The sequence below is a fragment of the Idiotropiscis lumnitzeri genome, chromosome 1 (genome assembly GCF_059441095.1).
Source record: "Idiotropiscis lumnitzeri isolate Australia: NSW breed Sydney's pygmy pipehorse chromosome 1, RoL_Ilum_1.0, whole genome shotgun sequence".
Classification (NCBI taxonomy): Eukaryota; Metazoa; Chordata; class Actinopteri; order Syngnathiformes; family Syngnathidae; genus Idiotropiscis; species Idiotropiscis lumnitzeri.
In genome coordinates, this window is record NC_142391.1 from 6,118,407 (window position 1) to 6,142,064 (window position 23,658).

General features: G+C 38.5%; 1 protein-coding gene across 1 annotated transcript in view; it reads left to right on the forward strand.

Annotated features, from left to right (window-relative positions):
• Positions 1–23,658, forward strand: part of myo10l1 (myosin X, like 1) — a 53,502-nt gene that overhangs the window by 13,689 nt on the left and 16,155 nt on the right. Inside the window, exons 3-22 of the mRNA XM_088313352.1 lie at positions 6,205–6,363; positions 7,407–7,594; positions 8,242–8,376; positions 16,481–16,605; positions 17,328–17,341; positions 17,418–17,502; positions 17,595–17,701; positions 17,951–18,080; positions 18,514–18,632; positions 18,707–18,853; positions 18,963–19,063; positions 19,277–19,343; positions 20,099–20,191; positions 20,265–20,333; positions 20,407–20,489; positions 21,423–21,525; positions 21,757–21,837; positions 22,084–22,208; positions 22,389–22,506; positions 23,543–23,649. Coding sequence (XP_088169478.1) covers positions 6,205–6,363; positions 7,407–7,594; positions 8,242–8,376; positions 16,481–16,605; positions 17,328–17,341; positions 17,418–17,502; positions 17,595–17,701; positions 17,951–18,080; positions 18,514–18,632; positions 18,707–18,853; positions 18,963–19,063; positions 19,277–19,343; positions 20,099–20,191; positions 20,265–20,333; positions 20,407–20,489; positions 21,423–21,525; positions 21,757–21,837; positions 22,084–22,208; positions 22,389–22,506; positions 23,543–23,649 — 2,156 coding nt within the window. The remainder of the gene's footprint in view (positions 1–6,204; positions 6,364–7,406; positions 7,595–8,241; positions 8,377–16,480; positions 16,606–17,327; positions 17,342–17,417; positions 17,503–17,594; positions 17,702–17,950; positions 18,081–18,513; positions 18,633–18,706; positions 18,854–18,962; positions 19,064–19,276; positions 19,344–20,098; positions 20,192–20,264; positions 20,334–20,406; positions 20,490–21,422; positions 21,526–21,756; positions 21,838–22,083; positions 22,209–22,388; positions 22,507–23,542; positions 23,650–23,658) is intronic.

Here is a 23,658-nt window from a genome sequence, read left to right on the forward strand (position 1 = left end):
GTTCCGAAGCTGTCAGATTGATGTCTCAACCTTTGTCTTTGCCGCAGTGCTGCTAAATACAGTTGCAAGAAAAAATATGGGAATGACCTGGTCTTATAAATGCAATCTGATTTTCAGTTTTGAAAAATCAAAACAAGTGTGTGTGTGTGTGTGTGTGTGTGTGGTGATGAAGAGCGGGCATTTTAACCAATACCTCCACTCTCTTCATATTGATTAGATAAGACTCAAATTAACTCTGGCAGAAGATTATTATTAGAGGCCAGTGTGGGGTATTTGAATTTGGAAATGTGTCCGCTGCATGCGCCAACTGCATTGATCTGCACGCTAATTGACAAGGCGCGATTCGGTGGTTTAGTGATGAAGATGAAGTTCTCCCTCCATAAAGGAAAATTTAATCCATGCTCTCCGTGTGGAGCAACTGCCATTTTTTTCGTGATTTTTTTTTTAATATTAAATAAAGGTGCACATAATTTTTAAAAATATTTTCGCTATTCCCTATGGGGGTGTCCACTGTACCATTAGATCCGTTATTATTAAAAGATCTAAACTTACTTTTACACTTCTAACATAAGATTGATATTTTTATGACAATTAGAATGTCGAAATGCTACCTTTACAGTCCCACTTTGTTAAAAATAAACAAAGTATATTGACGGACAATTATTATAATTTTTACAAAGATAAAGTTGTAGTTTTACGATAAACATTTCTAATTTATGAAAAATTAAAGAACAAAAGGTGGAATATTCCAAATATGAAGTTGCAATATTAAAACCAAAAATTATGGTATATATATATATATATATATATATATATATATATATATATATATGTAAATATTTAAAAAATAACTTTGTAATATAGTAATGTGAATAAAAGTCATAATTTTTTGGAAGCTAAAGTTGCAATATTACAAAAACAAAAAGGAAAAAAAAAAACATAATTTTACAAAATTAAAATTTAAACATTCGGAGAAAAATAAAAAAAAATCATACAAAATAAAAATGAAATATTGCGACTAAAATCCAACTGACAAAAAAAACCCCTGCCTTTTGTATTACGAGAAAACTAGTTGAAACTATTCAAATAATGTTGCAGTATAACAAAGATTTAGTCGAATTGTCTCAATAATCTTCTGGCACACAATAATTGTGTGCTACGGTACGATTGCATGGTTTTAACCATCTTAAGCTCTCCATCGTGCAGATTCTCTATCAAATATTCAGCACCTCTAGCAAGGGTTGATGTTTAAAAGCGAACAGTGGGAGGAAGGACGGCATGGAGCTTCAATATGTGTGGGGGGGGGAATGTGGGGGTTGGGCAAATTAAGTACATTCATAATCCAGAAGAGTAATGAGGATGGCTGGTGCAATAAAAACACTTCTTGTTCCGGTCAGTCCCACCAGCGGTACAATCGGCTGCACAAAGAGGATGTTTTTGCACCAGTGGACGAACAGGAATTTATTGTTCAATTTGTTCACATGAGAGACAAAATATATGTGTTATGAGTGGATTGAGACTCTTGGCCACGGTCTATTATTAGCTGCCAACTGGAGCACATATGTGTGTGCTTGAATGTATGTGCGTGTGTTGGGTTCCAAAAAAACCTTAAATCCAAAGTGCAATGTGTGTGTGCGCCCTCGCTGGGATGTTCAGATTAAATAAACACGCGCACCTTCTTAATGAGATTCCAAACCTTCAATTACATTATTTTGGCAGAGGCCACGGCATTAAAAGGTTGCGGATACGGAACGAGGGGCCGATGGCAATATTTTGCGGGCATCCAATCATGGTCGAATTTAACGCTGCTTTGATTTTCTAGCGCTGGACTTTCTGAATAAAAATTGAAATTGAAATAACGAGTGGTGTTCCACAAGGCTCACTACTTGAACCAGTGTACTTTATTATTTGTATTTTTTTTTTAAGTAGTTTGGTAATTTGTTATTTTGACAGATGTTGCTCCATCAACGGAACAGTAAAATTCTTAGTTTCATCCTTTTGTGAGTCGTGTGTACTCTTAATGTAGCACTTGTCTGCGTCTTTCAGGAACAAATGAAAGTAAAAATCAGCGTTTCAAATGTTGAAGAATGAACACATTTTTTTGTCATTGTGATTTTTTTATATGATTTGAATGAATGAGTCATAGATGGACCGTATGCAAAATAGCTTGGACCGTCTGTGACAACTGATAACGTGATTAGCAGTTAGCTAGCAAATTATCAGTAAATTTAGCTCAGCAAACTGTTGCTTTTTATTTACATTTGTTCTTGTTTTTATTACGATTTTTGGACAATATTTTATCCAGCCCCTGGCATCTTTTCGTCTCTTAAAAACAAGACAAAATTTTCACTTTCTTAAAAGGAAAATGATTTAAGACGAAACATTATCAAGATGCGGGTGCTTCCTTGTACTTTTGAAAAAAACTTCCTCTTGATAGCAACTCTAAATTTGGCTCATCGGCATTTCTCATGAGGGGTTTCTCTCCTCGAGCAGCGGTATCGTGCAGAGGCGGTCGCCACGGTTACCATCACAGAATCGGCATCCTTTTTTAAGTATGCGTTTATTGTGACACAAGAAGAAGAGCGGCAAGAAACCACAGACAAAACGCACACCAGCACCTGTATGTCTATTTTTATTCCATACGCACACATCCGGACAGACGCGCAAACCCGGATTCAAACGCAGGTTATGTTAGCAATGATGCGTATGTTACGTGACCTGGATTTTTGGAGCGGAGGCGAGAGCTCACTCGAACATGCTGCGGGGATGCTTTACGAGCACACACACTCACATGCACATGGAAGAAATTGAAATGTGACTGTGCAAAAAAAAAAATACATAAAAAAATAAAATAAATGAAATAGTACACTTTTTTGGGGGGGGATGGGGGTTGGATAGTGCAAGTAAAATGACCCATATTCCTCCTCCCCATCAGTTTAATGTCACCAGGCCACAGAGGACACTCATGCATGTGCTTACTCCTGCTCTCTTCATTAATTTGACACAAAAACATACTTATGCAAATGCCACGCATTGCATGCTTAAAAAAGAAAAAAAAAGTGAGAGCAACCTGGCAGCAACCCCCGCCTTGGTAAGGGAATGTGGGCTGTTGCTACTCAAGGAGGCAACTGGATTACCCGGAGAAAAACCACGCAGGCCGGGGGAGGATATGCAAACTCCATAGAAGATGGCCACAGCGGGAATCGAACCCAGTACCTCTGTACTGCGAGTCACATGCTCTTACCAGTCGTCCACATTCTATCAGAATTCATGAAGAAATTATTTAAAAACCTAACAATTATCTTTCATTTTATTTACAATATTCAACGAGAGAGATAATTAAATGAAAATGAATTATACACAGTTTAATAAACGAACTTTTGCTTAGAAAAACTGCAAAGCAGCAACAAATATGCTACAAATATTACAGAACAGTTGCTAATATAAATGCTATGTGGGCCGGATTACAGAGCGGAGCATTTTCCCAATGGTGAAAGTGATTTAATAATCATAAAGCAGCTCCTGTACAGCAGCCAGGATGAGATTAAATGGTGAGCCGTGAAGGTCGTACATATCCGATGTGAGGTCAGTGCAGCCAGCTTGCAAGTATCTGACATTTCATCCTGAGTTAGTAGACAAAAAAAAACAAAAACAAAATGTATGATTATATTGGTCACTGTGCCAAGGGCTCTCCTCTCTCTCTCTCTCTCTCACTCTCTCTCTCACTCTCTGTCTCTCTCTCTCTCACTCTCTGTCTCTCTCTCTTTCTCTCTCTCTCTCTCTCTCTCACTCTCTGTCTCTCTCACTCTCTGTCTCTCTCTCTTTCTCTCTCTCTCTCACTCTCTGTCTCTCTCTCTTTCTCTCTCTCTCTCTCTCACTCTCTGTCTCTCTCTCTCTCTCTCGCTCTCTCCCTCACTCGCTAGCTCTCTCCGCGTCTGTCTTGGGCTATAATACGTCAAGTCGCATGAGGCGCTTCGCCTACTATCATGCAAAGCACATTCACACATCAGAGAGCTTCAGAAGGGAAAAAAACGGCACACACAAAAAAGGAGGCTTTCATTTTACATTACAGACACTCCGTCGTTCGGAGTTTTTGTGAACGTGAAAATATTCAAACAGACACAGCATTAGGTACACCTTAATTTGAATACAATGCAAAAATCATACCGTACAGAAACTAATAAAACACAATTTGATACGTTGTTCTGCCAAAATGTCCTACCCGTCCGAATCGTCCTCCTGGAGGCTGATTTGTCAGCAAAGTACTACCGTGTGCTTTCAGATTGTTTCGTTTACTTGCATATTATGTATTTGCCAGGATGGCCGAGTGGTCTAAGGCGCCGCGTTCCGGACCCAGTCTCCCCAGGAGGCCTGGGTTCGAATCTCGTGGCTGCCAGGATGGCCGAGTGGTCTAAGGTGCCGCGTTCAGGACCCAGTCTCCCCAGGAGGCCTGGGTTTGAATCTCGAATTTCCCCATTGTGGGACTAATAAAGGCATTATTATGGCTGCCAGGATGGCCGAGTGGTCTAAGGCGCCGCGTTCAGGACCCAGTCTACCCAGGAGGCCTGGGTTCGAATCTCGAATTTCCCCATTGTGGGACTAATAAAGGCATTATTATTATTATATTAGTAGATTTAAAAAATATATATTTTAGTCAAATGCACGTAGACGCAAGGAGGTAGGACCTCCTGACAGTTTAATTTATTTACGTATATGCATAGATATGTTTACAAACTTTTACTGGCGATATCAAACGAGTGTGGCATACATACCGCGTGAGAAATGTGTTCGACAGAAACACCCGTCAGTGTATTTTCAGGCAATGAAAATTTTAAATAATAATCAATGAAAATAAAAATAATAAGTACCTCCACTTTTAATCGAACAAACGACAGGTACAACAAAAAGCTCCAAAATTTCCACAAAATCACTATCGGCGTTGTGCGCATGCGCACTACTCATAGGTTGGACGTCTCGATGGGTATTCAGAGGAATTTCAAAACGACGTATGATAAGGTTTGAGGGCGGCAAATTTAAAAACGTAAACATTTTGATTTTGTTCGTTTAAATTAAAACTGATTTTCCGATTGTTTTTTTTGTTACAGCTCTAAGAATATGTACGTGTATATTGTGTATTTAAAATAACTACATACCTTTGCCATAGAAAAGTGCGCTTACCTTGATGCTAACAAGGCGAAATTGGCATGCTAACGTTTAGCATCGGTCTGCTTGTCTGTATCAGGAGTAGCACAAGTTGTATTGTTAAATCATGAAGCACAAACTGTTTATTTCTTTACTAGATGATTTTACACAATGTTTTTAGAAAATGCAATATAATACATGTATTTAATATTTTTCATTATTAAGAAGACAAATACAAAACATAAATATTTTTTTGGGGGGGGTGGTGGCTGAAATGGCTGATTAATGGCATTTTTCCATTAATTTCAAGCTTTCACATCTTAAATTAAAATGTAATTCTTCTCCATGGTCATCAGATGTTCTGTCCACTTCTTACACCCAATGTTGTCATTCTTTTACCATATTAGTGTGCAGTCATTCATTAAAACGCAACTCCCGGAAACTAAGAATATTGCATAAATACTGCAATAAACTGTTAAATGGAGTAATCAGGTCGATTTTTTTTTGAATGTATGCTATGTATGTATGTTTCTCCATGATAGTGATGGCAAAAACATAGCGTTTGATATAAACTGTATATTATTGATGAATTTGGAAATGACAAAATCCCCACTTTTGCGACGTTTCATTATATTTGCATTGACCCGGCTAAAATTGTTTAAAAAATTTTGAGGCGTACAAAAATGGCCAACAAATAGAGTACAGAGGGGGTCAACAACTTTTATCGCAACACGCACACACACAGCACGTAACACAAACACACGCCCACATGAGCTGTGACATTAAATGGACCCTTTTAAAAGGCCGTACTTTCTATTCTTGGACATTTGAAGCAATGAATGGATGACCTTAACGGCCATTATGTCCTATCAGGGAGTGTGCGCGTGTGTGCGTTTGAGCTCATTACACATTGTGCCACTCCTAGTAAAGAAGAGGCCTTCCATTTTAAAAAAAAAAAGTCTTCCACTTGCCTATACTCTTGATGTACATACACAAAGTAAAAGTATGTGTCAGGCTGTCAGTTATGATTTGACACGTTTGTCATGTTCTTTCGTGTGTCAGGTGTTGTACCTGCAGCAAGCGGAGGTCACCAGGGAGCGTGTATACGCCATGCACCAGTCCAGCGTGGACGGCGTGGAGGACATGTCGGCGCTGGCTGAGCTGCACGAGGCAGCCATCATGCACAACTTGTACCAGCGCTACCAGAAGGACAACATCTATGTGAGAACTTTTCCGTAACCCAGACTCCATCGTGGATTCCGGTTTACAGTCCAGCTGTTGAGCAATTTTTTTGGGGACAGTATATAATTTTGCAAAGTTGCTTTTGACGTATTTGTAATTGCTTCTCATTGCCACAAGATGGCAGTAGTTGATATGGATTATTTTTATTTACTATGATTTGTACACAAAGAATAATAGTGAAGCGTCAACACTATGCATCTAACGTGTACACAATCAGGAACTCGTGTTACTTGCATGACAGTATTCAGTAGTTCATTAATTCAACACAAACGTATCACCATCTTACCTGTATGAATTACTCGCTAGCACAAGCTGGATGCCTATTACCTTGAAAAAAAGCCAAACAAAAATATCATTTATCGTCATTGGCTCACTACACGTTCATAATAGTTTGGGATTTTTCACGATACTTATAGTTAGTTTTTTAATTTAAAAAAATTCAAGTATCCAATTTAGTTTCATTTTTATTCGTTTTACTATTAGTTTTAGTTTTTTTTTTTTTTTTTAATATTTCGATTTTTTTTGTTGAGTGGAAGCTAAAAAAAAAAAACAAATCAGGAAGTAATAAAGTGAAGTAAGCTATAATTCCAAAATGACTGTTCAGCCTTCCCGCTTGCGTACGGGCGCATACAGTAATACTAGATAATACTAAAAATTAAATGACTAATGTGAAAACGAAGGACATTGGAACAATAATTAAAGTGAATTTTAGTTTGTTGTAAAAATGTAAAATATCATTTTAGTTCATCTTTTTTCTCTTTTTTTTAAAATTTCATAACCAAAAATTCTTTCCATTTCAGTTTGAGCTATTTCGTTCATTTTCGTAAACTATAATAACTCACTTGAATGGTTCAAGTCATTTTTTTGACGCCGATTGTTTCTTTCAATCACTTTTAAGGTTAACACCGTCACCATGACGACTTCACATTAATGCCAGACATGAAATCCTCTCAGTTGCCATTGCGCTAATTCGCTAAATAGGCGAAAATGCAACCAGGTGAAATGGGGATGGCTGTTTTCAGACAAACATCGGCAGCATCCTGGCGGCCGTCAACCCGTACAAGCAGATCCCAGGTCTGTACGACCCGGAGCGGGTGGACGTGTACTCCAAGCACCAGCTGGGCGAGTTGCCGCCGCACATCTTTGCCGTGGCCAACGAATGCTACCGCTGCATCTGGAAGAGACACGACAGCCAGTGTGTGCTCATCAGGTCAGCTCTCGTGACACAGCTAGTGTTATTTGTTGTTCAGGTCGTTTCATTTTAACGTGCGCATCTTTTAGGAGGTTTACAGTAATCTTGAATTAAGGGACCACTGCGACATCTGGAACATTTGCACTGGTTTTGTTTCAACCTGTACTTTTCTTATTTTGACTTGCCCAACTTTTGTAGGATTTATGGTAGTCTAATTTCATCCTGCACAACCTTTCGTGGGTTTAGGTACCCTTATTTTAATCAATTCAATTTTTGGTCTTTTATCATAATCTATTTTTATTGTGCTCAATTTATGGGAGATTTAAAGAAGGCTTTCTTTTATCAAATTTTATCCTGGACAATTTATGGGGTTTGCACAGTTATAGTTTTATTTATGGTCGTCTTTATTTAATCTGCTTAATTTTGTTTTAGTTATTTTGCACAATTTTGGGGGAAATGATGGTTGTTTATTTACTTTCCCAAGTTTTGGGAGTTTTATTTTGTTATTTTTATTTTAGGAGTGCAATTTTTCAGGGAATTACGGTAATCTCATTTTCTCACCTGCGCAATTTAGAAATTAGAATTAGAAATCCCTTTATTGTCATTGTACTCAATTTCTTGGGCACTCAAAGTTTCAATATCAATTTGTGTGCGTGTCGTGTCAGTGGCGAGTCGGGAGCAGGCAAGACGGAAAGCACCAAGCTGTTGCTGCAGTTCCTGTCGGTGATGAGCCAAAACTCAGCTGGGACGCCGCCGTCGGAGAGAAGCACCCGCGTGGAGCAGGCCATTGTACAGAGCAGGTATGTTTAATGAATTCAAAGCCGTATGATCACATGAGAGAGTCGACTGTAAAGACTAATTTTTATTAAGAGTCGACAAAAACATTTGCACATGCTTTGCAAAGACGTTTTAATGGGTGTATAGGTTATACGCTGCTTTAGTGGTTTAGTAGGTGCTGCTGTTTTGGTTAGCAACATGGTTCAAATTACAATTGTGGATCAGACTCAGCTGGAAAGGGCAATCGTCTTTAAAGACGCCATCTCCACATACCATAAGATTGTCTTCAATGCTGCTTAAGTGGATCAGTTGGTGCTGCTGTTTTGGTTAGCCACATAGCTCAACTTACAATTATGGACGATTCACACAACATTGTGGAGTAATCACAAGTCCGAACATACTGGAACACAAATCACCTTTAAAGGCAAAATCTTCTCATAAATTAAGATTGTCGGTGACACTGTATTGATGTTTTAGTGGTGCTGCTGTTTTGGTCAGCAACACAGTCCACAAATTGACCTAAATGGTCAACTTCCACAACATTGTGGAGTCGACCAAAACACTAGTCGTCCTTAGAGAGGTTTTCGCCACATGAGATTAGCTATGATCCAGTTTTGTTGCTTTTTCTTGGTGCTTCTGTTTGTGTTAGTGTGAGAGTATGTAAATAGTTTGTGTATTTTTAATCATGTTTTTTATACACTATTTGTATCAATGATAATTACACACACACTCACAGACACGCACATCATTGCTTCAGCACACATGCGCACACCCACACGCTTGTTTTAAGTTTCACTTTCCATAGGTTTCGTTTTTCTTTGAATAAAGTCCAGAGGGATGGGCGAAGGAGCCAGTGAGAGTGCGGGAGAGTGAACTGGCAAGACGTCTACTTCACTTCCTGGCTTCTCCTCCCATCGCGATGGAGAAAAGACAAAACCTTCCCTGGTTATTCCTCTGGTTCTCTGCATTTAATTCAGTCTAATGAAGGCGTCAGGACCTTTTAAACCTGACATTTATTGGTGCCGGTCAACCCGGGAGCCACACCCGGACGGGCGAACGTCGCTGGATATTTCGGGGGCCAACGAATCTGACGTCAGCGCTTCACCATTTGAAAGCGGGTCCCTGAGCTGCGGCGCGGCCGTCCGCCCGGGTGTCGGTTCCCTGTCGGACCAGGCGGATCCGGAGGAAGCCAGGTATTGTTTTTCAAATTATTTTGTGCCACCATTTTAAAATTTAAAATATTAACACAATTCGTAAGGGGTGATTTATGTGAGTAAGGAAGCGCGCGCCGGCCGTTTTGCAGTAGTTCGGTCGAAAAGAAAAGAAACTGGATCGTGCTCGTCTAAGGAGTTATAGAAAAATTATTAGGTCATAACTCATTGCGCTGAAGAGAAACTGGGTTTCTCGGGAGACTAGATCTCCCCTACGGAGGGTACGGTAGCATAAAAGAACGTCCTGAGGTACGTCTAAACCACGATCGTGTTGTTTAGGGAGTTACAAAAAGAAGAAATTAGGTCGTAACTCGTTCAAACCGACAGCACGGTAGAGTCTATTAAAAGTTCCTCGGTGTCGATAAATAGAAATTATCGACGACTTAGAGGTCTACTCACAATTTCACATTGAAATTTAGGGAATAATAAGGCATTATTTTTGGTGGTTTTTATTATTTTTATTTGAATATTGTTTGTAGCTGCGCAGCTGTGTGTGTGTGTATGAGGACAAAGAGAAAAAAAAAAAGGTGGGGGTTTGCGTGCGTGAGGGGGCGTGCGTGCGTGTGTGTGTGTGTGTGTGTGTGGGTTTGGAGAAGTAGCTGACCAGACAACAGCAAAAGAGAAGAATTTGCAGAGAAGCTGAAGAAAAAAAAAAAAAAAAAAACCCGCACACACAACACCAGATGTGGAATGATCATTTTGCTGTATGCAAAGTGAGTGAATGGTGTGATTGGGGATTACAAATACCATTTGGTATTTTATCCCGTATAATGCAATAAGGGTTATAAACAGAAATAGTATTTGAGGATGACAGAGAGGGTTGTTGAAGAAGGTAAAGAAGGGGCGGGGTTGCAACTGCCCCCTGCATCCTGAATTACCCCCCCACCACCCACATTATCAGGTAACGCCACATAGAATGAGAACTAGATCAGACAGAACTGCATCGATAAGACAAAAAACCCCAATAAAAGATAGATAAACCAAAAAAGCGCTCACCTCAATGTGTTGCGTGTATAAGTGGCAGTGTGCATTTGTGGCAGAGGCTGCATTGGCCCTATAGGGCTGCACACACATAATTATGAGCGATATTAGTTGAATTAAAGGACTTATTATGGGCAAAAGATAAAGATGGATTGTGTTGCTGTTATTACTAACATGTTATTTTTGTTTGAAGTTGTTCAGTGTTGAGAACTGTGTGTGTCGTTTTGTGGGCCCGTGTATATGTCTGTGTGTCTGTCTGAGTGTCTGTCTGTGTGTCTAAATGTCAGGGAGAGTGATCAAAGTGGTTGGAATTATGCTAAAAGGATTGATGAAGTAGAGATAAAATGGAATCAAGGATTAGTAACCAACAAAAGGCTACTTATGAGTGACGAGATCTTATTGAGAAAAATAATTCCCAAATTTACAAAAGAAATTAATAAAGATGATTTGAGGAGATAAATTCATTTAAATTTGAAATTAAATAAAATAACTTATACAACGGGATAGGCTTAAAAGAAAAGAGAGAAATAGCCTGATGTGCGTTTTCTGAAAAATAAAGAAATTGAACCCAGACGCCTAGGCTGGTTTAAAAAGATGAGTGAAGATAAGGAAGTTCATCAAAAAACAGGATCTTGATAAAATTCAGTATTTAGACTCATGGAAAGCTGAACATGGTTTTAATGGTCAGTTAAAAACACGAAAAATAGCCGCATTGCAGAAATCAATCATAGCAAAGACAAAGAAAGACCACAAAAAGATGAAGAAAAATGGCTTTGAGGAAACAGAATATTGGATGAGGGTAGCCTTAAAAAGAGAAGAGGGTGACAAGAAACAGAAAAGATGAGACATTTGGGCAATACAAAGTGAGAATGACAGCTGTGTTTCAAAACCACAGCGGGCTGCAGGAAGATGGTGATGTGGATGGGGCATTTCAACAGCAGTTGAAGAATGCTTTACATGCAGGATCAAGAGAGGAAATTCATAAGTGGGTAAATAAACATTACATTTGCCTGCCAACAGGTACCCTGGAGGAGTATGTAAATCACGCCCTCCATGCTGAGAAGATAGAAAATAAAAAGAAACAGAGGTCTATAGACACTTTTTATCAGAATAAAGGTCAGAATGTCTTTTATCAAGGTGGAAGAGGCTGAGACAAGGACGCCTTCCCACCGGAGATGATATTTTTTACAGTTGTGGCAGATCAGGACACTTTGCCAGAAACTGCCGTCAACCACACAGGAAGACCACACTAAAAGAAGGCCAGATAGCAAGAAATTGCCTTGAGAAGAAGCAGCCTTCAGCATGACTAAGATAGAAAGATTAAAGAACAGATGAGTTTTTAAATGAAGAGGTTTTCCTAAATTTACAAAAGATATTGGCTTTTGATTAAATGATTGAGCTGAAATAACCGTATTGGTAATGGGACACCAATTACCCTTTTTATGTGACATTGGTGCAGATAGGATTGCTTATAATAAATCAATTTCAAATGATAGGGCAAGTGAGAAAGGGGCCATAGTCAGATTTGCAAGGGGAAAAATGGAACAGAGTAACAGAATTAGAACCTGTGTGGTTGAGGGACCCAGAAGGCCACTGAGTTGGTTGCATGAATTGAAATTAGTTTTATTTTTACAGAATAATGAGAGCCCAAGTTGTGGGGATGTGATTAATTTACAGAAAAAGTTTAGTGATGAGATAATTTATATTTACATGATTCAATTGACAAGATATATCATTTTGATGATGGTTTTTACTTAATTGTATACTTGCGTCACCTTCAGAAAGGGAGAAGTAGGTGTTATGAAATTTTAACAATTGGATGAAGCTTCTGAAAGTGAACATGAGGAATTTTTGCAAAAACATAGGTGTTTCTTGATTTTTTAAATTTTGATTCGAGACATTGGTAGGTTTGAGTGGTTGTGGAAAAACTACAGTGAATTTGGAAATTAGGAGCAGACTGTGGAGAGGCTCCTGTGAGGAGGAGGATAGAAATTAGATTTTGCTTTTTGGTGAATTGAAGAAATAAATATTTTAGATTTCATATTCCAGTTGATGATGTTTATATTAAAGTAGGCCAGAGATGCAATGAAATGCAGAAATATAAATGATACAGGAAAAATTTGGCAAGGGCTATAATTTTCATTAAAGCAGAGAAGAAATTAGAAATTGCAAATAACATTGATGTGTACTTGTCCACTTCGAAGTAGAATTAACATGTTCATTTTGTGATAAGAAATTTGTGATTATGTGAAAAGGGAAAAAGAGAATTACAGGCTTTTCAAATAAAACAACCTAATTTAAATTGGCCAACTTGTAAAATGGAAAAGAAGATTCTAAATTATGCACAAAAAGCTTGAACGTGTTGAGCAGAAGGAAGAAAAAGAGAAAACATTTGAAAAAAAGAAGGAAGCAGAGAGTCTTGTGATAAACAATAACTTTTCAGGACGAAGAGAGAAGCAACAGAGGATCACATGGCGAAAGGAAAAAAAACTAACATAAAAAGTGTGTGTAGAAGGACTTCTACATCAACATGCGTTTTGCTTATTAGGCCGTGATACACTGACAATTGGACTTTAATATCAGAATCAATAGGCAAGGGCGAATTTAAACAAGAGTCAAAACTTTAAAAGGACGCATTGTCAGTGATAAGCGGGAAGAAAAATAGTAATAAAACTTTGCCAGACCACTTTTGTGTAGACACCTTCCTTGGGACTTTCATGACCTCCATTAAGTCCCTGACCTTTCATAGATAAAGTTGGAGCCCAAAGTCTCTCAGGGCTGTAATTTATGCGGCAGAGAAAGAGCCCAACAGGCTTAGGGTGAGTTTAAAACAATAGTATCATGGCCATAAAATGGGTTGTGTATGTTGGAACTTGTGGAGATACACTGCAAGATTGTATTTACAAAGCATCTTAATGCACTACCAAATTATTATTATAAGCCATTTGGGCAAACAGTGACTGCAAAAAATGGCTTCATGGACTTGTGTTGCTGCAGAAACATAGGAAAGTGAATCCATTTGCATATTAGTCACAACAATTTGGATTTCGTGGCAGAGAACCACTTAAGAGTGTGATCAAGAGCTTTCACTGCTGCTTTAAGGAATGAAAAAAAAAAAAGACATTCCATCACACGACATTCACATTGCACGGCGATTTAATTGTAACATTACATTAATAAGGTGCGATGCATTTAAGCCCAGCGCCATTCTTTTTCCACGCACCATTTAGAAGGCGCCACACGACTGTGGAGCCGTCCAAATTTTCACCAAACCCATGACTTGACTTTTTGACATATTTTCCTCCCGACTGGAGGAGTTAAGACGTGTAGGACTTGAAGACCAGGTGCACCTTCCAGACTGATAAGAAAGTGTCTGAGAACCAAGGTTGTAGGAAGAAATCACGCTGACTTTTATGCGATGGGAGTATTAGTAGTGCGATACCAACAGATAACTTGTAAAAGAGAGAAATTGTTAGGATAAGCAGGAAGAGCGTAGGCGGTTGTGAGCTAATTAAAATTTGGAGTTTCCCATCTTGTATGAGCTGTATGGTTACAATGTGAACTCACAGTCAAGATAAAATGTTCTTGTGTTCTGTTGATTTTGGGCGAACGGGTGCTTTAAAAATCACAAAAGATAAAAGAAAAGTTGCACATAAAACACATCTAAGTAAGTATTTGTAAATAAAAAAAAATTTCTGAACAGAAAATGACACGATTATGATTGAATAAAGGCTGGAGCCAAGCCATAACCCCAGAGTCAACAAAGCACAAGAGGTTTCATGAAAGCACACACACACACACACACACACACACACCCCCACACACACACACACACACAGTAAATCAACTTGACAAGTTGATTTCAGGCCAGGAAAAAAGGCACCACTAATTGAACATGCACATTGGGTGGACAATGATGCAAACATTGAGTGAGACACGAGCAGACGTCGTGCCTCAACAGGGAGGAGATATCATATGGAATTGTTCCCACATACAGACTTTTCAACAAAAATTTTTTTTTGGACACTGTTATTTGTTTGGGTTGCAATATTGTTTGACTATGATTGATATGTTTTCAAAATGGATCAAGCTGTTTCCAACAACACATGCTGATGCTAAAAACGATTGGGAAAAGTGTTGTGTAATCAAATTATCCTGACATTTGGAATTTCAAGAAGTGATTTGAAGTGAAAATGATGCATTTTGTGAATGATGTTGTAACAAGTGGGACAGTTGTTAAAAATGGACTCAAAGCGTCACTGTGCATACAGTCTGCAGGACTTGTGGAACGCACTAATGAAAAAAAAAAAAAAAAAAAAAGGAGACAATGGCCAGACTGTGTTTCAATCACAGCAATGAGGACAATGCCAGCCGAAGGAAGGACACTATCCCCTATAGACTCTCAGGTTCATCAGAACCACCAACGAAAAACATGTTTGACCGAAAAAGATCCAAAAGACGCCAATACTGGTCAAGTGTTGTTCTGATTTACAGAAATTACGTCCGTGTGGAAGACCAACTCTTCTTCAAGGTGTTGAAACGACTCCGTTGGGGGGAAGTGAATGCTGAGATGGCCCTCGCCACATGATGGCGGTGACCCCGACGCTGCAAAGGTCGCGGGGCGTGGCAGCTGGATCCACCAGTTGCAGTACAAGCTTCACCGGTTTCCAGCTAAAGGCCTAGCAACGCGAATCCCTCCCCGAGTCACAATCTCGGACCACACGCACATCAGAACCACACCACCAGCCACAGATACGAATGTTGAAGCCACAGAATAAAAAGATTAGATATGGTTTGGAAATTAATGACGTACATAAAGAAATTTGAACCTTGATTGAAGAACATAATTGCATTTAAAGTTTTAAAAATGAAACAATTATTGATGTTATGACCACTATGAAGAATTTGAAAGACACAATATATATCGGGATAATTATGGTTTTCATTTTTTGTTATGTGTAGTCTGTTTTTGTTGCATTATTTTTATGACAAAAATGATGATTAATTGCATGTTTGTTGCCCAAAAGTAACATTACAATCTGATTGATGTTGAGTATGACAAACTCGAACTGGACAATGACGAACTCGAACTGGACACTGAAACGTAAAATGAATATGGACTTGTCGCCCAAGCCCCACACACGAAGATCCGGGAGGTAAAGACGGCTGTCTCCTCCTACAGCGAGGCAAGGGGCCTGCATCGAGTCCCCCAGAGACAAGCTCTGCGTGGAGACAGTTTTGTTATTTTTCACTAGGCACATTGAAATGTATTTTTATATGTTTTATTCCCTGATGACTCATCTTAAAGCCGTATGGACATGATTTAAATCCGACAAACAGGGGGGAAATGTGAGAGTATGTAAATAGTTTGTGTATTTTTAATCATGTTTTTTATACACTATTTGTATCAATGATAATTACACACACACTCACAGACACGCACATCATTGCTTCAGCACACATGCGCACACCCACACGCTTGTTTTAAGTTTCACTTTCCATAGGTTTCGTTTTTCTTTGAATAAAGTCCAGAGGGATGGGCGAAGGAGCCAGTGAGAGTGCGGGAGAGTGAACTGGCAAGACGTCTACTTCACTTCCTGGCTTCTCCTCCCATCGCGATGGAGAAAAGACAAAACCTTCCCTGGTTATTCCTCTGGTTCTCTGCATTTAATTCAGTCTAATGAAGGCGTCAGGACCTTTTAAACCTGACAGTTAGCAACTGCATTTATGAATGAATGTTAGGGACACTGCACAAAATATTGTGGCATGCCCACACCAATCTGCTTGAATACTAATTGTGATTAAAAACAGTCTCCTTTTAAGATCATATTTAGTGCTTAATTAACAAATCCAACACTTAAATTCTTTTTCAAATTACATTATCCTTGGAGATTTGTCCAGAGAGTTTTGAGCACCCCCCCACTTCTCTCCGCAGTCCTATCATGGAAGCGTTCGGGAACGCTAAAACTGTTTACAACAACAACTCCAGCCGCTTCGGAAAGTTCATCCAGCTTCACTTCTCGGAGAGTGGCAACATCCAGGGAGGCTGCGTCATCGATTGTATCCTTTTCTGCCCCCCCGAAAAATAACTAAGCTCTCAAACATGGATGAATATCACGAAGGTATGAAGTGTGTTTGGTGTCCTCATCAGAATCAGTCAGTCATGATGAAAATGGAGCATAGCAATGAAACTCTGGGGTCCTTTTTGAGGTTGATTCCGATTATGATTTGGCAGAATAAAATTCAGATAACCGATTAATTAAAAAAAAAAAAATTTAAACGATGAACAATGATTAGAATAACTTATTTTCGTGATCCTTTATTTTTTTCAATGATAAGGATACAACAGCAGGATATTTGCCTGTCTAACAATACTTTGTCCTATTGTCTTTGTTTTACTTTTTGTATTTTTATGTGCAACACACATAAAACAAAAATCTGCCATTTTATGGCTGATTTTTGGGGGGGGGCTTTTTTTAGGTTATTACCTTTGTCTTGTGTTATAATGTGTTCAAAACACAGTATGAAACAAACAATAATGTCTCAAAACAAACAATAAATGGCAAAAATCAGCCGATTTTTCGCCGATTTTAAAATAGCTAATATTGGTAAATTAAATCGACCGGGCTCTAGGTCTTATTATCAACATGCTTAACTAATCATGTATCTAAATGAAGAGCCAGTATTTTTTTAATTAAATGCGAACTTTAGCCAAAATTGTCCACCCTTTCTGCAAACTCGTATATTTTGCTGCTGCATTTCCTTGACTCGCATTCTGTCAGATTTACTGGAAAAGGTAACCAGCTTTGAATTATTCGAGACAAGTTTGTTCTGTTAGCGGGAATGTTGATGATTGGGTTGATTGGTGGCAGAACCGAGTGGTGCGACAGAATCCCGGAGAACGCAATTACCACATCTTCTACGCGCTGCTGGCGGGTGCCAACAAAGACCATAAAAGTAAGTTTGCTAGCGTGTCAAATATAATTGATCAACCCCCTGCCCCTGCCCCTGTCCTTCTTTCAAATTCATTTTAATTTTTATTTGGTCAGCTCTCTACTACCTGGAGGATCCAGCGGAATCTTTCCACTACCTCAGCCAGTCGGGTTGCTTGAAGGACAAGAGTCTGAATGACAAAGAGCTGTTCAACAGTGTTATGGTGAGTTTATAATATATAATCAAGTTGAATCAATACTGGCAGGCATATATTCTTTATCTTCTGGAAAAAAAACACTAATAATACTTACTGAGTCATTTTTCGTTTATTTATTTTTTAATATCTATTTATTATTTTTAATATTAATATTTTTGGGGGTTTATTATTTTATTTATTAACATTACTATTTTTTCCTGATTGGCTCGCAGAACTGTTGACACCTCAATTTTTCCTTCTCATTGTTGCGAGCAGGAGGCGTTGAAGGTGCTGGAGTTCTCCGAGGAGGAAATCAGGGACATGTTCAAGCTGCTCTCGGGCGTCCTGCAGCTCGGCAACGTGGAGTTCATGACGGCGGGAGGAGCTCAGATCACCACCAAGCAAGGTCGGTGGCAAGAGCTCAAAACAGAAAAAAGAAGAAAACAAAAGCGCTACTTAGTTTCTTTGTGTGTTCTCTTTTGCATCCAACTCCACAGTCTCTCGTTTGCTGTTGCAGCCTGTTTTTGTCTCTGCCCTGAGTCTCCTCTTGCTGCTCCTAACATTTTTAAATTTCCTGTTGGTTATTCTATTGTTGCAGTATTATACTGTCCTCCACAGTCTCAACTCTACTGCAGTACCTCAACTACTTGCTGCCCTCAATCTCCTATTTGATAACATTTGTCTCTTTACCACGTATGATGTCTTTAAAAAAAATATGATTAAATCAAAAGTAACTTCCTCTGTTGCTTTGACTTATCTGTGGATGCTGCAGTATTATTTTGCATTCATTTGTGCCCTCAGTCTCCTCTTGGATAAAGTGCGTTGTTGTTTTTTTCCAGTGGTGACCAACGCCAGCGAGCTGCTTGGCCTCGACGCCTTCCAGCTGTCCGAAGTGTTAACTCAGCGCTCCATCATCCTCCGAGGGGAAGAGATATGCTCGCCGCTCACCATCGAGCAGGTTGTGAAACGCTTGCCGATTCATTTTTCCCGGAGATTTATTTCCTCACAATACTAACCGCGGCATTGTCACAGGCCGTGGATTCCCGGGACTCTGTTGCCATGGCACTGTATTCCCAATGTTTCTCCTGGATTATCCTCAAGATCAATCAGAAGATCAAAGGGAAGGAAAATTTTAAATCAATCGGCATCCTGGACATCTTTGGCTTTGAGAACTTTGAGGTTTGTTTCAGCACAGCACACCCATATTGCACATTAAAATAAAAAAAAAAGTAGACGAATGCTCCGGCATCAAATATATGCAAATGAGGCCGTGTGTGTCTGCCTTTAGGTGAATCGCTTCGAGCAGTTTAATATCAACTATGCCAACGAGAAACTCCAGGAGTACTTCAACAAGCACATCTTCTCCCTGGAGCAGCTCGAGTACAACAGGTGCGCCACGCCGATTTTTATTTGACTCAATTCATTTGACTCTTTTGCTTGTTTTTTTTATTTATTTATTTTTTTTAATTCATTATTTATTTTTTCATGTTTCAATTCAATCTGTTTTAATTTTTATTGCTATTTTTTTATTTGCATTTTCAAAGGTTTTTATTTTTCAAATTTGTAATACTGGTCTTGTTGGTTATGTTGTCGTCCTCGCAGGGAAGGCGTCCAGTGGGACGCCATCGACTGGATGGACAATGCCGAGTGTCTTGACCTCATAGAGAAGGTATAGCGCATGAAGTCGCAAATTTATATTTAATGCAGAGAAGTTACTCAAGAGCAAAACTGGCGTGTACAAAGTTTGTCATTCAAACAGCCTAGTGGGTGTGATGCCCATATGTCATCGTTATTGAGCCCCTTGAAATCTGCCTAGCAACAAACATGATCAGGAAAAATAAGTTGTTTGCTCACCAGTCGAACAGAATCGTCATTTAAATTTTTGAAGATACATGGGTAGAAATGACAAAAACAAACAACCGTTAATGCAAGCCTACTCACTTACTGTAATTATACTCCACAATCTCCATTTTGCTGCAGCGCTCCATTTTCTTCACATTCTTCAGTCTCCTCTTCAGTCTGCTTCTGACGCTTTTCTTTAATCATTTTAGCTTACACTCTTGCTGCAGTAATATACGTAAGCCGCAGTCTCCACTTTGCTGCAGCGCTCCAGTTACGTACAGCCCTCAGTCTCTTTTTGTATCAAATGTGTCTCCATACGGCTACAGATGTTTTTTAAAATGATTGTCAACTTGCCCTGTTGCCGCAGTATTCTACATACTCCATAGTCTCCTCTTGGATTTTTTTTTTTTTTATGCTTACCCTGTTGCAGCAATATAATCCGCAGTCTCCACTTTGCTGCATGCGACTATTGTTCTTCGATATTTTTAACGTGGATTTCGTGGGATTCTTTTGTCTGAATTTTTATGTTTGTATTATTTTTCCTGGTATCTAACTAGCCAATGACTGTGCTTGGCCTTTCAGAAATTGGGCTTGTTAGCTCTGGTGAATGAAGAGAGTCGCTTCCCCAAAGGCACAGACTTCACACTTCTGGAGAAGCTTCATAGCAGACACTCTGTGAGTCTTTTTGTGGGTGGAGCGAACGCGCCATACAATCCAGGCGAAACTGACGTTGTCATTTTGTGTTCAGACCAACCCTTACTATGTGAAGCCCAGACTGGCCGACCACCAGTTTGGTATTAAACATTACGCCGGGGAGGTGAGTAGCACAAATGTTTGCCCCTTTATGCCATACTGCCGATGTGATGTCTTTTGTGTTTGGGCGGCGTCAGGTCCTGTATGACGTCAAAGGCATCCTGGAGAAAAACCGGGACACTTTCAGGGATGACATCCTCAACATGCTCAAAGACAGCAGGTAGGAAGTACAGTGCAGAGCCCATCCAAAAATATCCTATTGCATTAAACCCCGCAGCAGGATTATTTATTTTTTTATTGAAATTAAAAAAATATTATTATTGTTTTTTAATTTTCTTTATATGAAAATTATTGAAAAAAGATCAAATTTAAAACTCAAAAAATCATGTTCATTATTATTTAGTCATTAGTTTTATGTATAAATGTAAACAAATATTATACAGAATGCCCCCCCCCGTTTATCTTGTCGAAATCCATTTAAATTATAATGAGGAAAAAATATATTGAAACCTGCTAGGATGTTTTTTAGTTTTCATTTTAGCAGGATTTTGTGCTCAAATTTGCATTGTGGAAACTGACTACAATATGTTTTATTTTGAATATCATATATCCGCATTTCTAGGGATATTTATTTAGTATTTTATTTATTGAAATAAAAATACATAAGTTAGAAAAATATTCAATGCATGTATCTGTTATTATTTAATCATTTGCATTAACATAAACAATAAAAAAAACAATTTTAAGAGAGTTCACAAATATTTTACTTTCTTACTCGCAAAATGGAAATCCATATATTTGTTATTATTATGTTAATTGATCAAGCCAAACAAATACATTTAAATGAAAACTTTATATCATATCATGAATTTTCATTTCAGTTAGATTTTATATGGGGAACATGTACTATGGGGAATATGTTCAGAAATACTGTTTCAAAAAAACAAATGACAAAAATGACTTATGTGTTAATTGGAAACAGCAAAATGATGAATATGTAACTAGCTATAGAGATAACAAGATAGAAGAATATAATATATCATTCTTAGCATCTATTTAAAGTGACAGGGTTACATGATGCTTCCCCGTCCTATGTCCTTAAATAATGTTTATGTCTGCACATATTCATCCATAAACACAATTTTGTCTTTAGGTTGGACTTCATCTACGACCTTTTTGAGAAGGTGGGCAGCAGGAACAACGAGGAGAAAATGGGAACGGCCAGACGCAAGCCCACCGTCAGCTCCCAATTCAGGGTGTGCACACAAAACACTGAAAACACATAACCAAACCATAACGAGCAGCAGCAAATTTGAAAAAAAAATTGTTTTATTGGGAGTCTGGGTTGTATTATTTGCATTTCAATTCATTTCAACGGGGAAAGATGATTTGAGATATGAGTGTTTTGAGTTAAAAGCGCCGTCCCGGGAATGAAACTCATATCTCAAGGCATTACTTGACGCTGTAATTATTTTTCTCCCCTGCAGGACTCTCTGCATGCTCTCATGGCCACCCTGAGTGCATCCAATCCTTTCTTCATCCGCTGCATTAAGCCCAACATGGAAAAGGTCAGGCTGCTTCGACCTCATACCCATTTGATGAAATTAGTATATATTTTTTTAGCTCTTTAAATTAATTCAACATTCATTTTTCGAGCTCTGTCAATGAAATTAAAGTGCATTTTTAGTACTTCAAATTCAATCAATTATTGTTAAGTTTTTAATGCTTTTACTAATGAGCACTAGCATTCCTTTTTAGTGCTTGAAACAAAATTAGTGTTTATTTTCCACTCTTCACATTTTTTTTGTTGGCAGAATCCCAACGTTTTTGACCCTGAGGTGGTCCTCAACCAGCTGAGGTACTCGGGGATGCTGGAGACCGTCAAGATCCGACGCGCCGGGTTTCCTGTCCGAAGAACTTTCAAAGACTTCTTCTTACGGTGAATTATTCTAAATCCGAATTTGAATAGCTCCACCCACAAACAGCAAAAATGTTAGTAGTTAGCTACTAGTACATTATTTCCGCACAGACATACAGCTGATTTATTTGATTTTTGACAGATTCAAAAGACTACGCGGATGAGCGCGTAGCTTTATTGTGCTTTCATTATTCTTGCCAGATATAAGATCATTTCCAAGGAGAAAGCGCCTACAGCCGGTGATGACAAGAAGAGGAGCACGGATCTTCTGACTAAATATGACAAGACCAAGAAGGAGTGGCAGCTCGGAAAGACCAAGGTTAGATTTATTTCCGGTTAAACCAGGGGTGACCAAAGTACGGCCCGGGAGCAGCATTTGGCCCGCTCCATTCTTTAGTCGGGCCCGTATTTTAGGAGTATATCAGAATATCAGGAGTCCTGGACAATTTGTTGCATTCATTTTGCCATTTGATTAAATGGGTATTGAAAATGTATTTATATAAATGTATTATTTATTTTGCATTAATTAATTATTATAACATTAAAACTAAATAAAAATAGCAAAAACAATTATTTATGAAATTTTTTCATGAATGTTCTTCTATGGTTGGTTAATATTTCGATTGACTATTAATAATATATGAAAATTATAATTATTTTCTTTTATCAATATAATTAAACATATGTAATTCAACTAACTAACAATATTAGTATTATTAAAGAATTTATTAAAAAAAAGGAATTTTCTTCCATTTTCTGAATTTATAATGAATAACATTTTTGAGTCTCCACTAAAATGTGACGGCATGTTCGTTGTCTACATTATATGGCAAGGATTACTTCGTCTGGATACTACATTTTCAAATTGTGTTTTTTTTCCTATGATTTGGGGATTTTGCCAAATAAAAAAAATTTAATTCATGTAGTAAAATGTCTTTAATAAGTATTAATTTCATATTTACAATAAACAATATATGTAATTATGAACTATTATTTAAAAAAAAAAGTTTTGTGCAATAGTGGTCTAAGTCCATGGCGTCAAAGTCGAGGCTGCCTAACTCACTTATCACTTTGACTTTCTCGGATGTTTCGCAAGTGGAGAAGCCTGATTTCATGGAGTTGGCCATCTTGGGAAATGGAGTTGGCCCAGTGTTGCACTGTTCAATCAAAAAACGTGCTGAGTGCAAAAATGGACTTCCTGCATATCGGGCTGAACGATTTCGCTAACTTCCAACTTGCTAATTTTTTTCCCCTGCAGTATTTAATATGCAATCATTTTTAAAGGTCTTCCTCCTGTATATTTTGAAACAGAAATAAATTAATCAGCATGAGGCCTTTTGCTGTTTCCTGGCCAGGTGTTTATGAAAGAGTCTCTGGAGCAACGCTTGGAGAAAGACCGCGACGAAGTGCGACGCCAAGCGGCCATGATCATAAGAGCTCACCTTCTCACTTTCTCGGCCAAGTAATACCC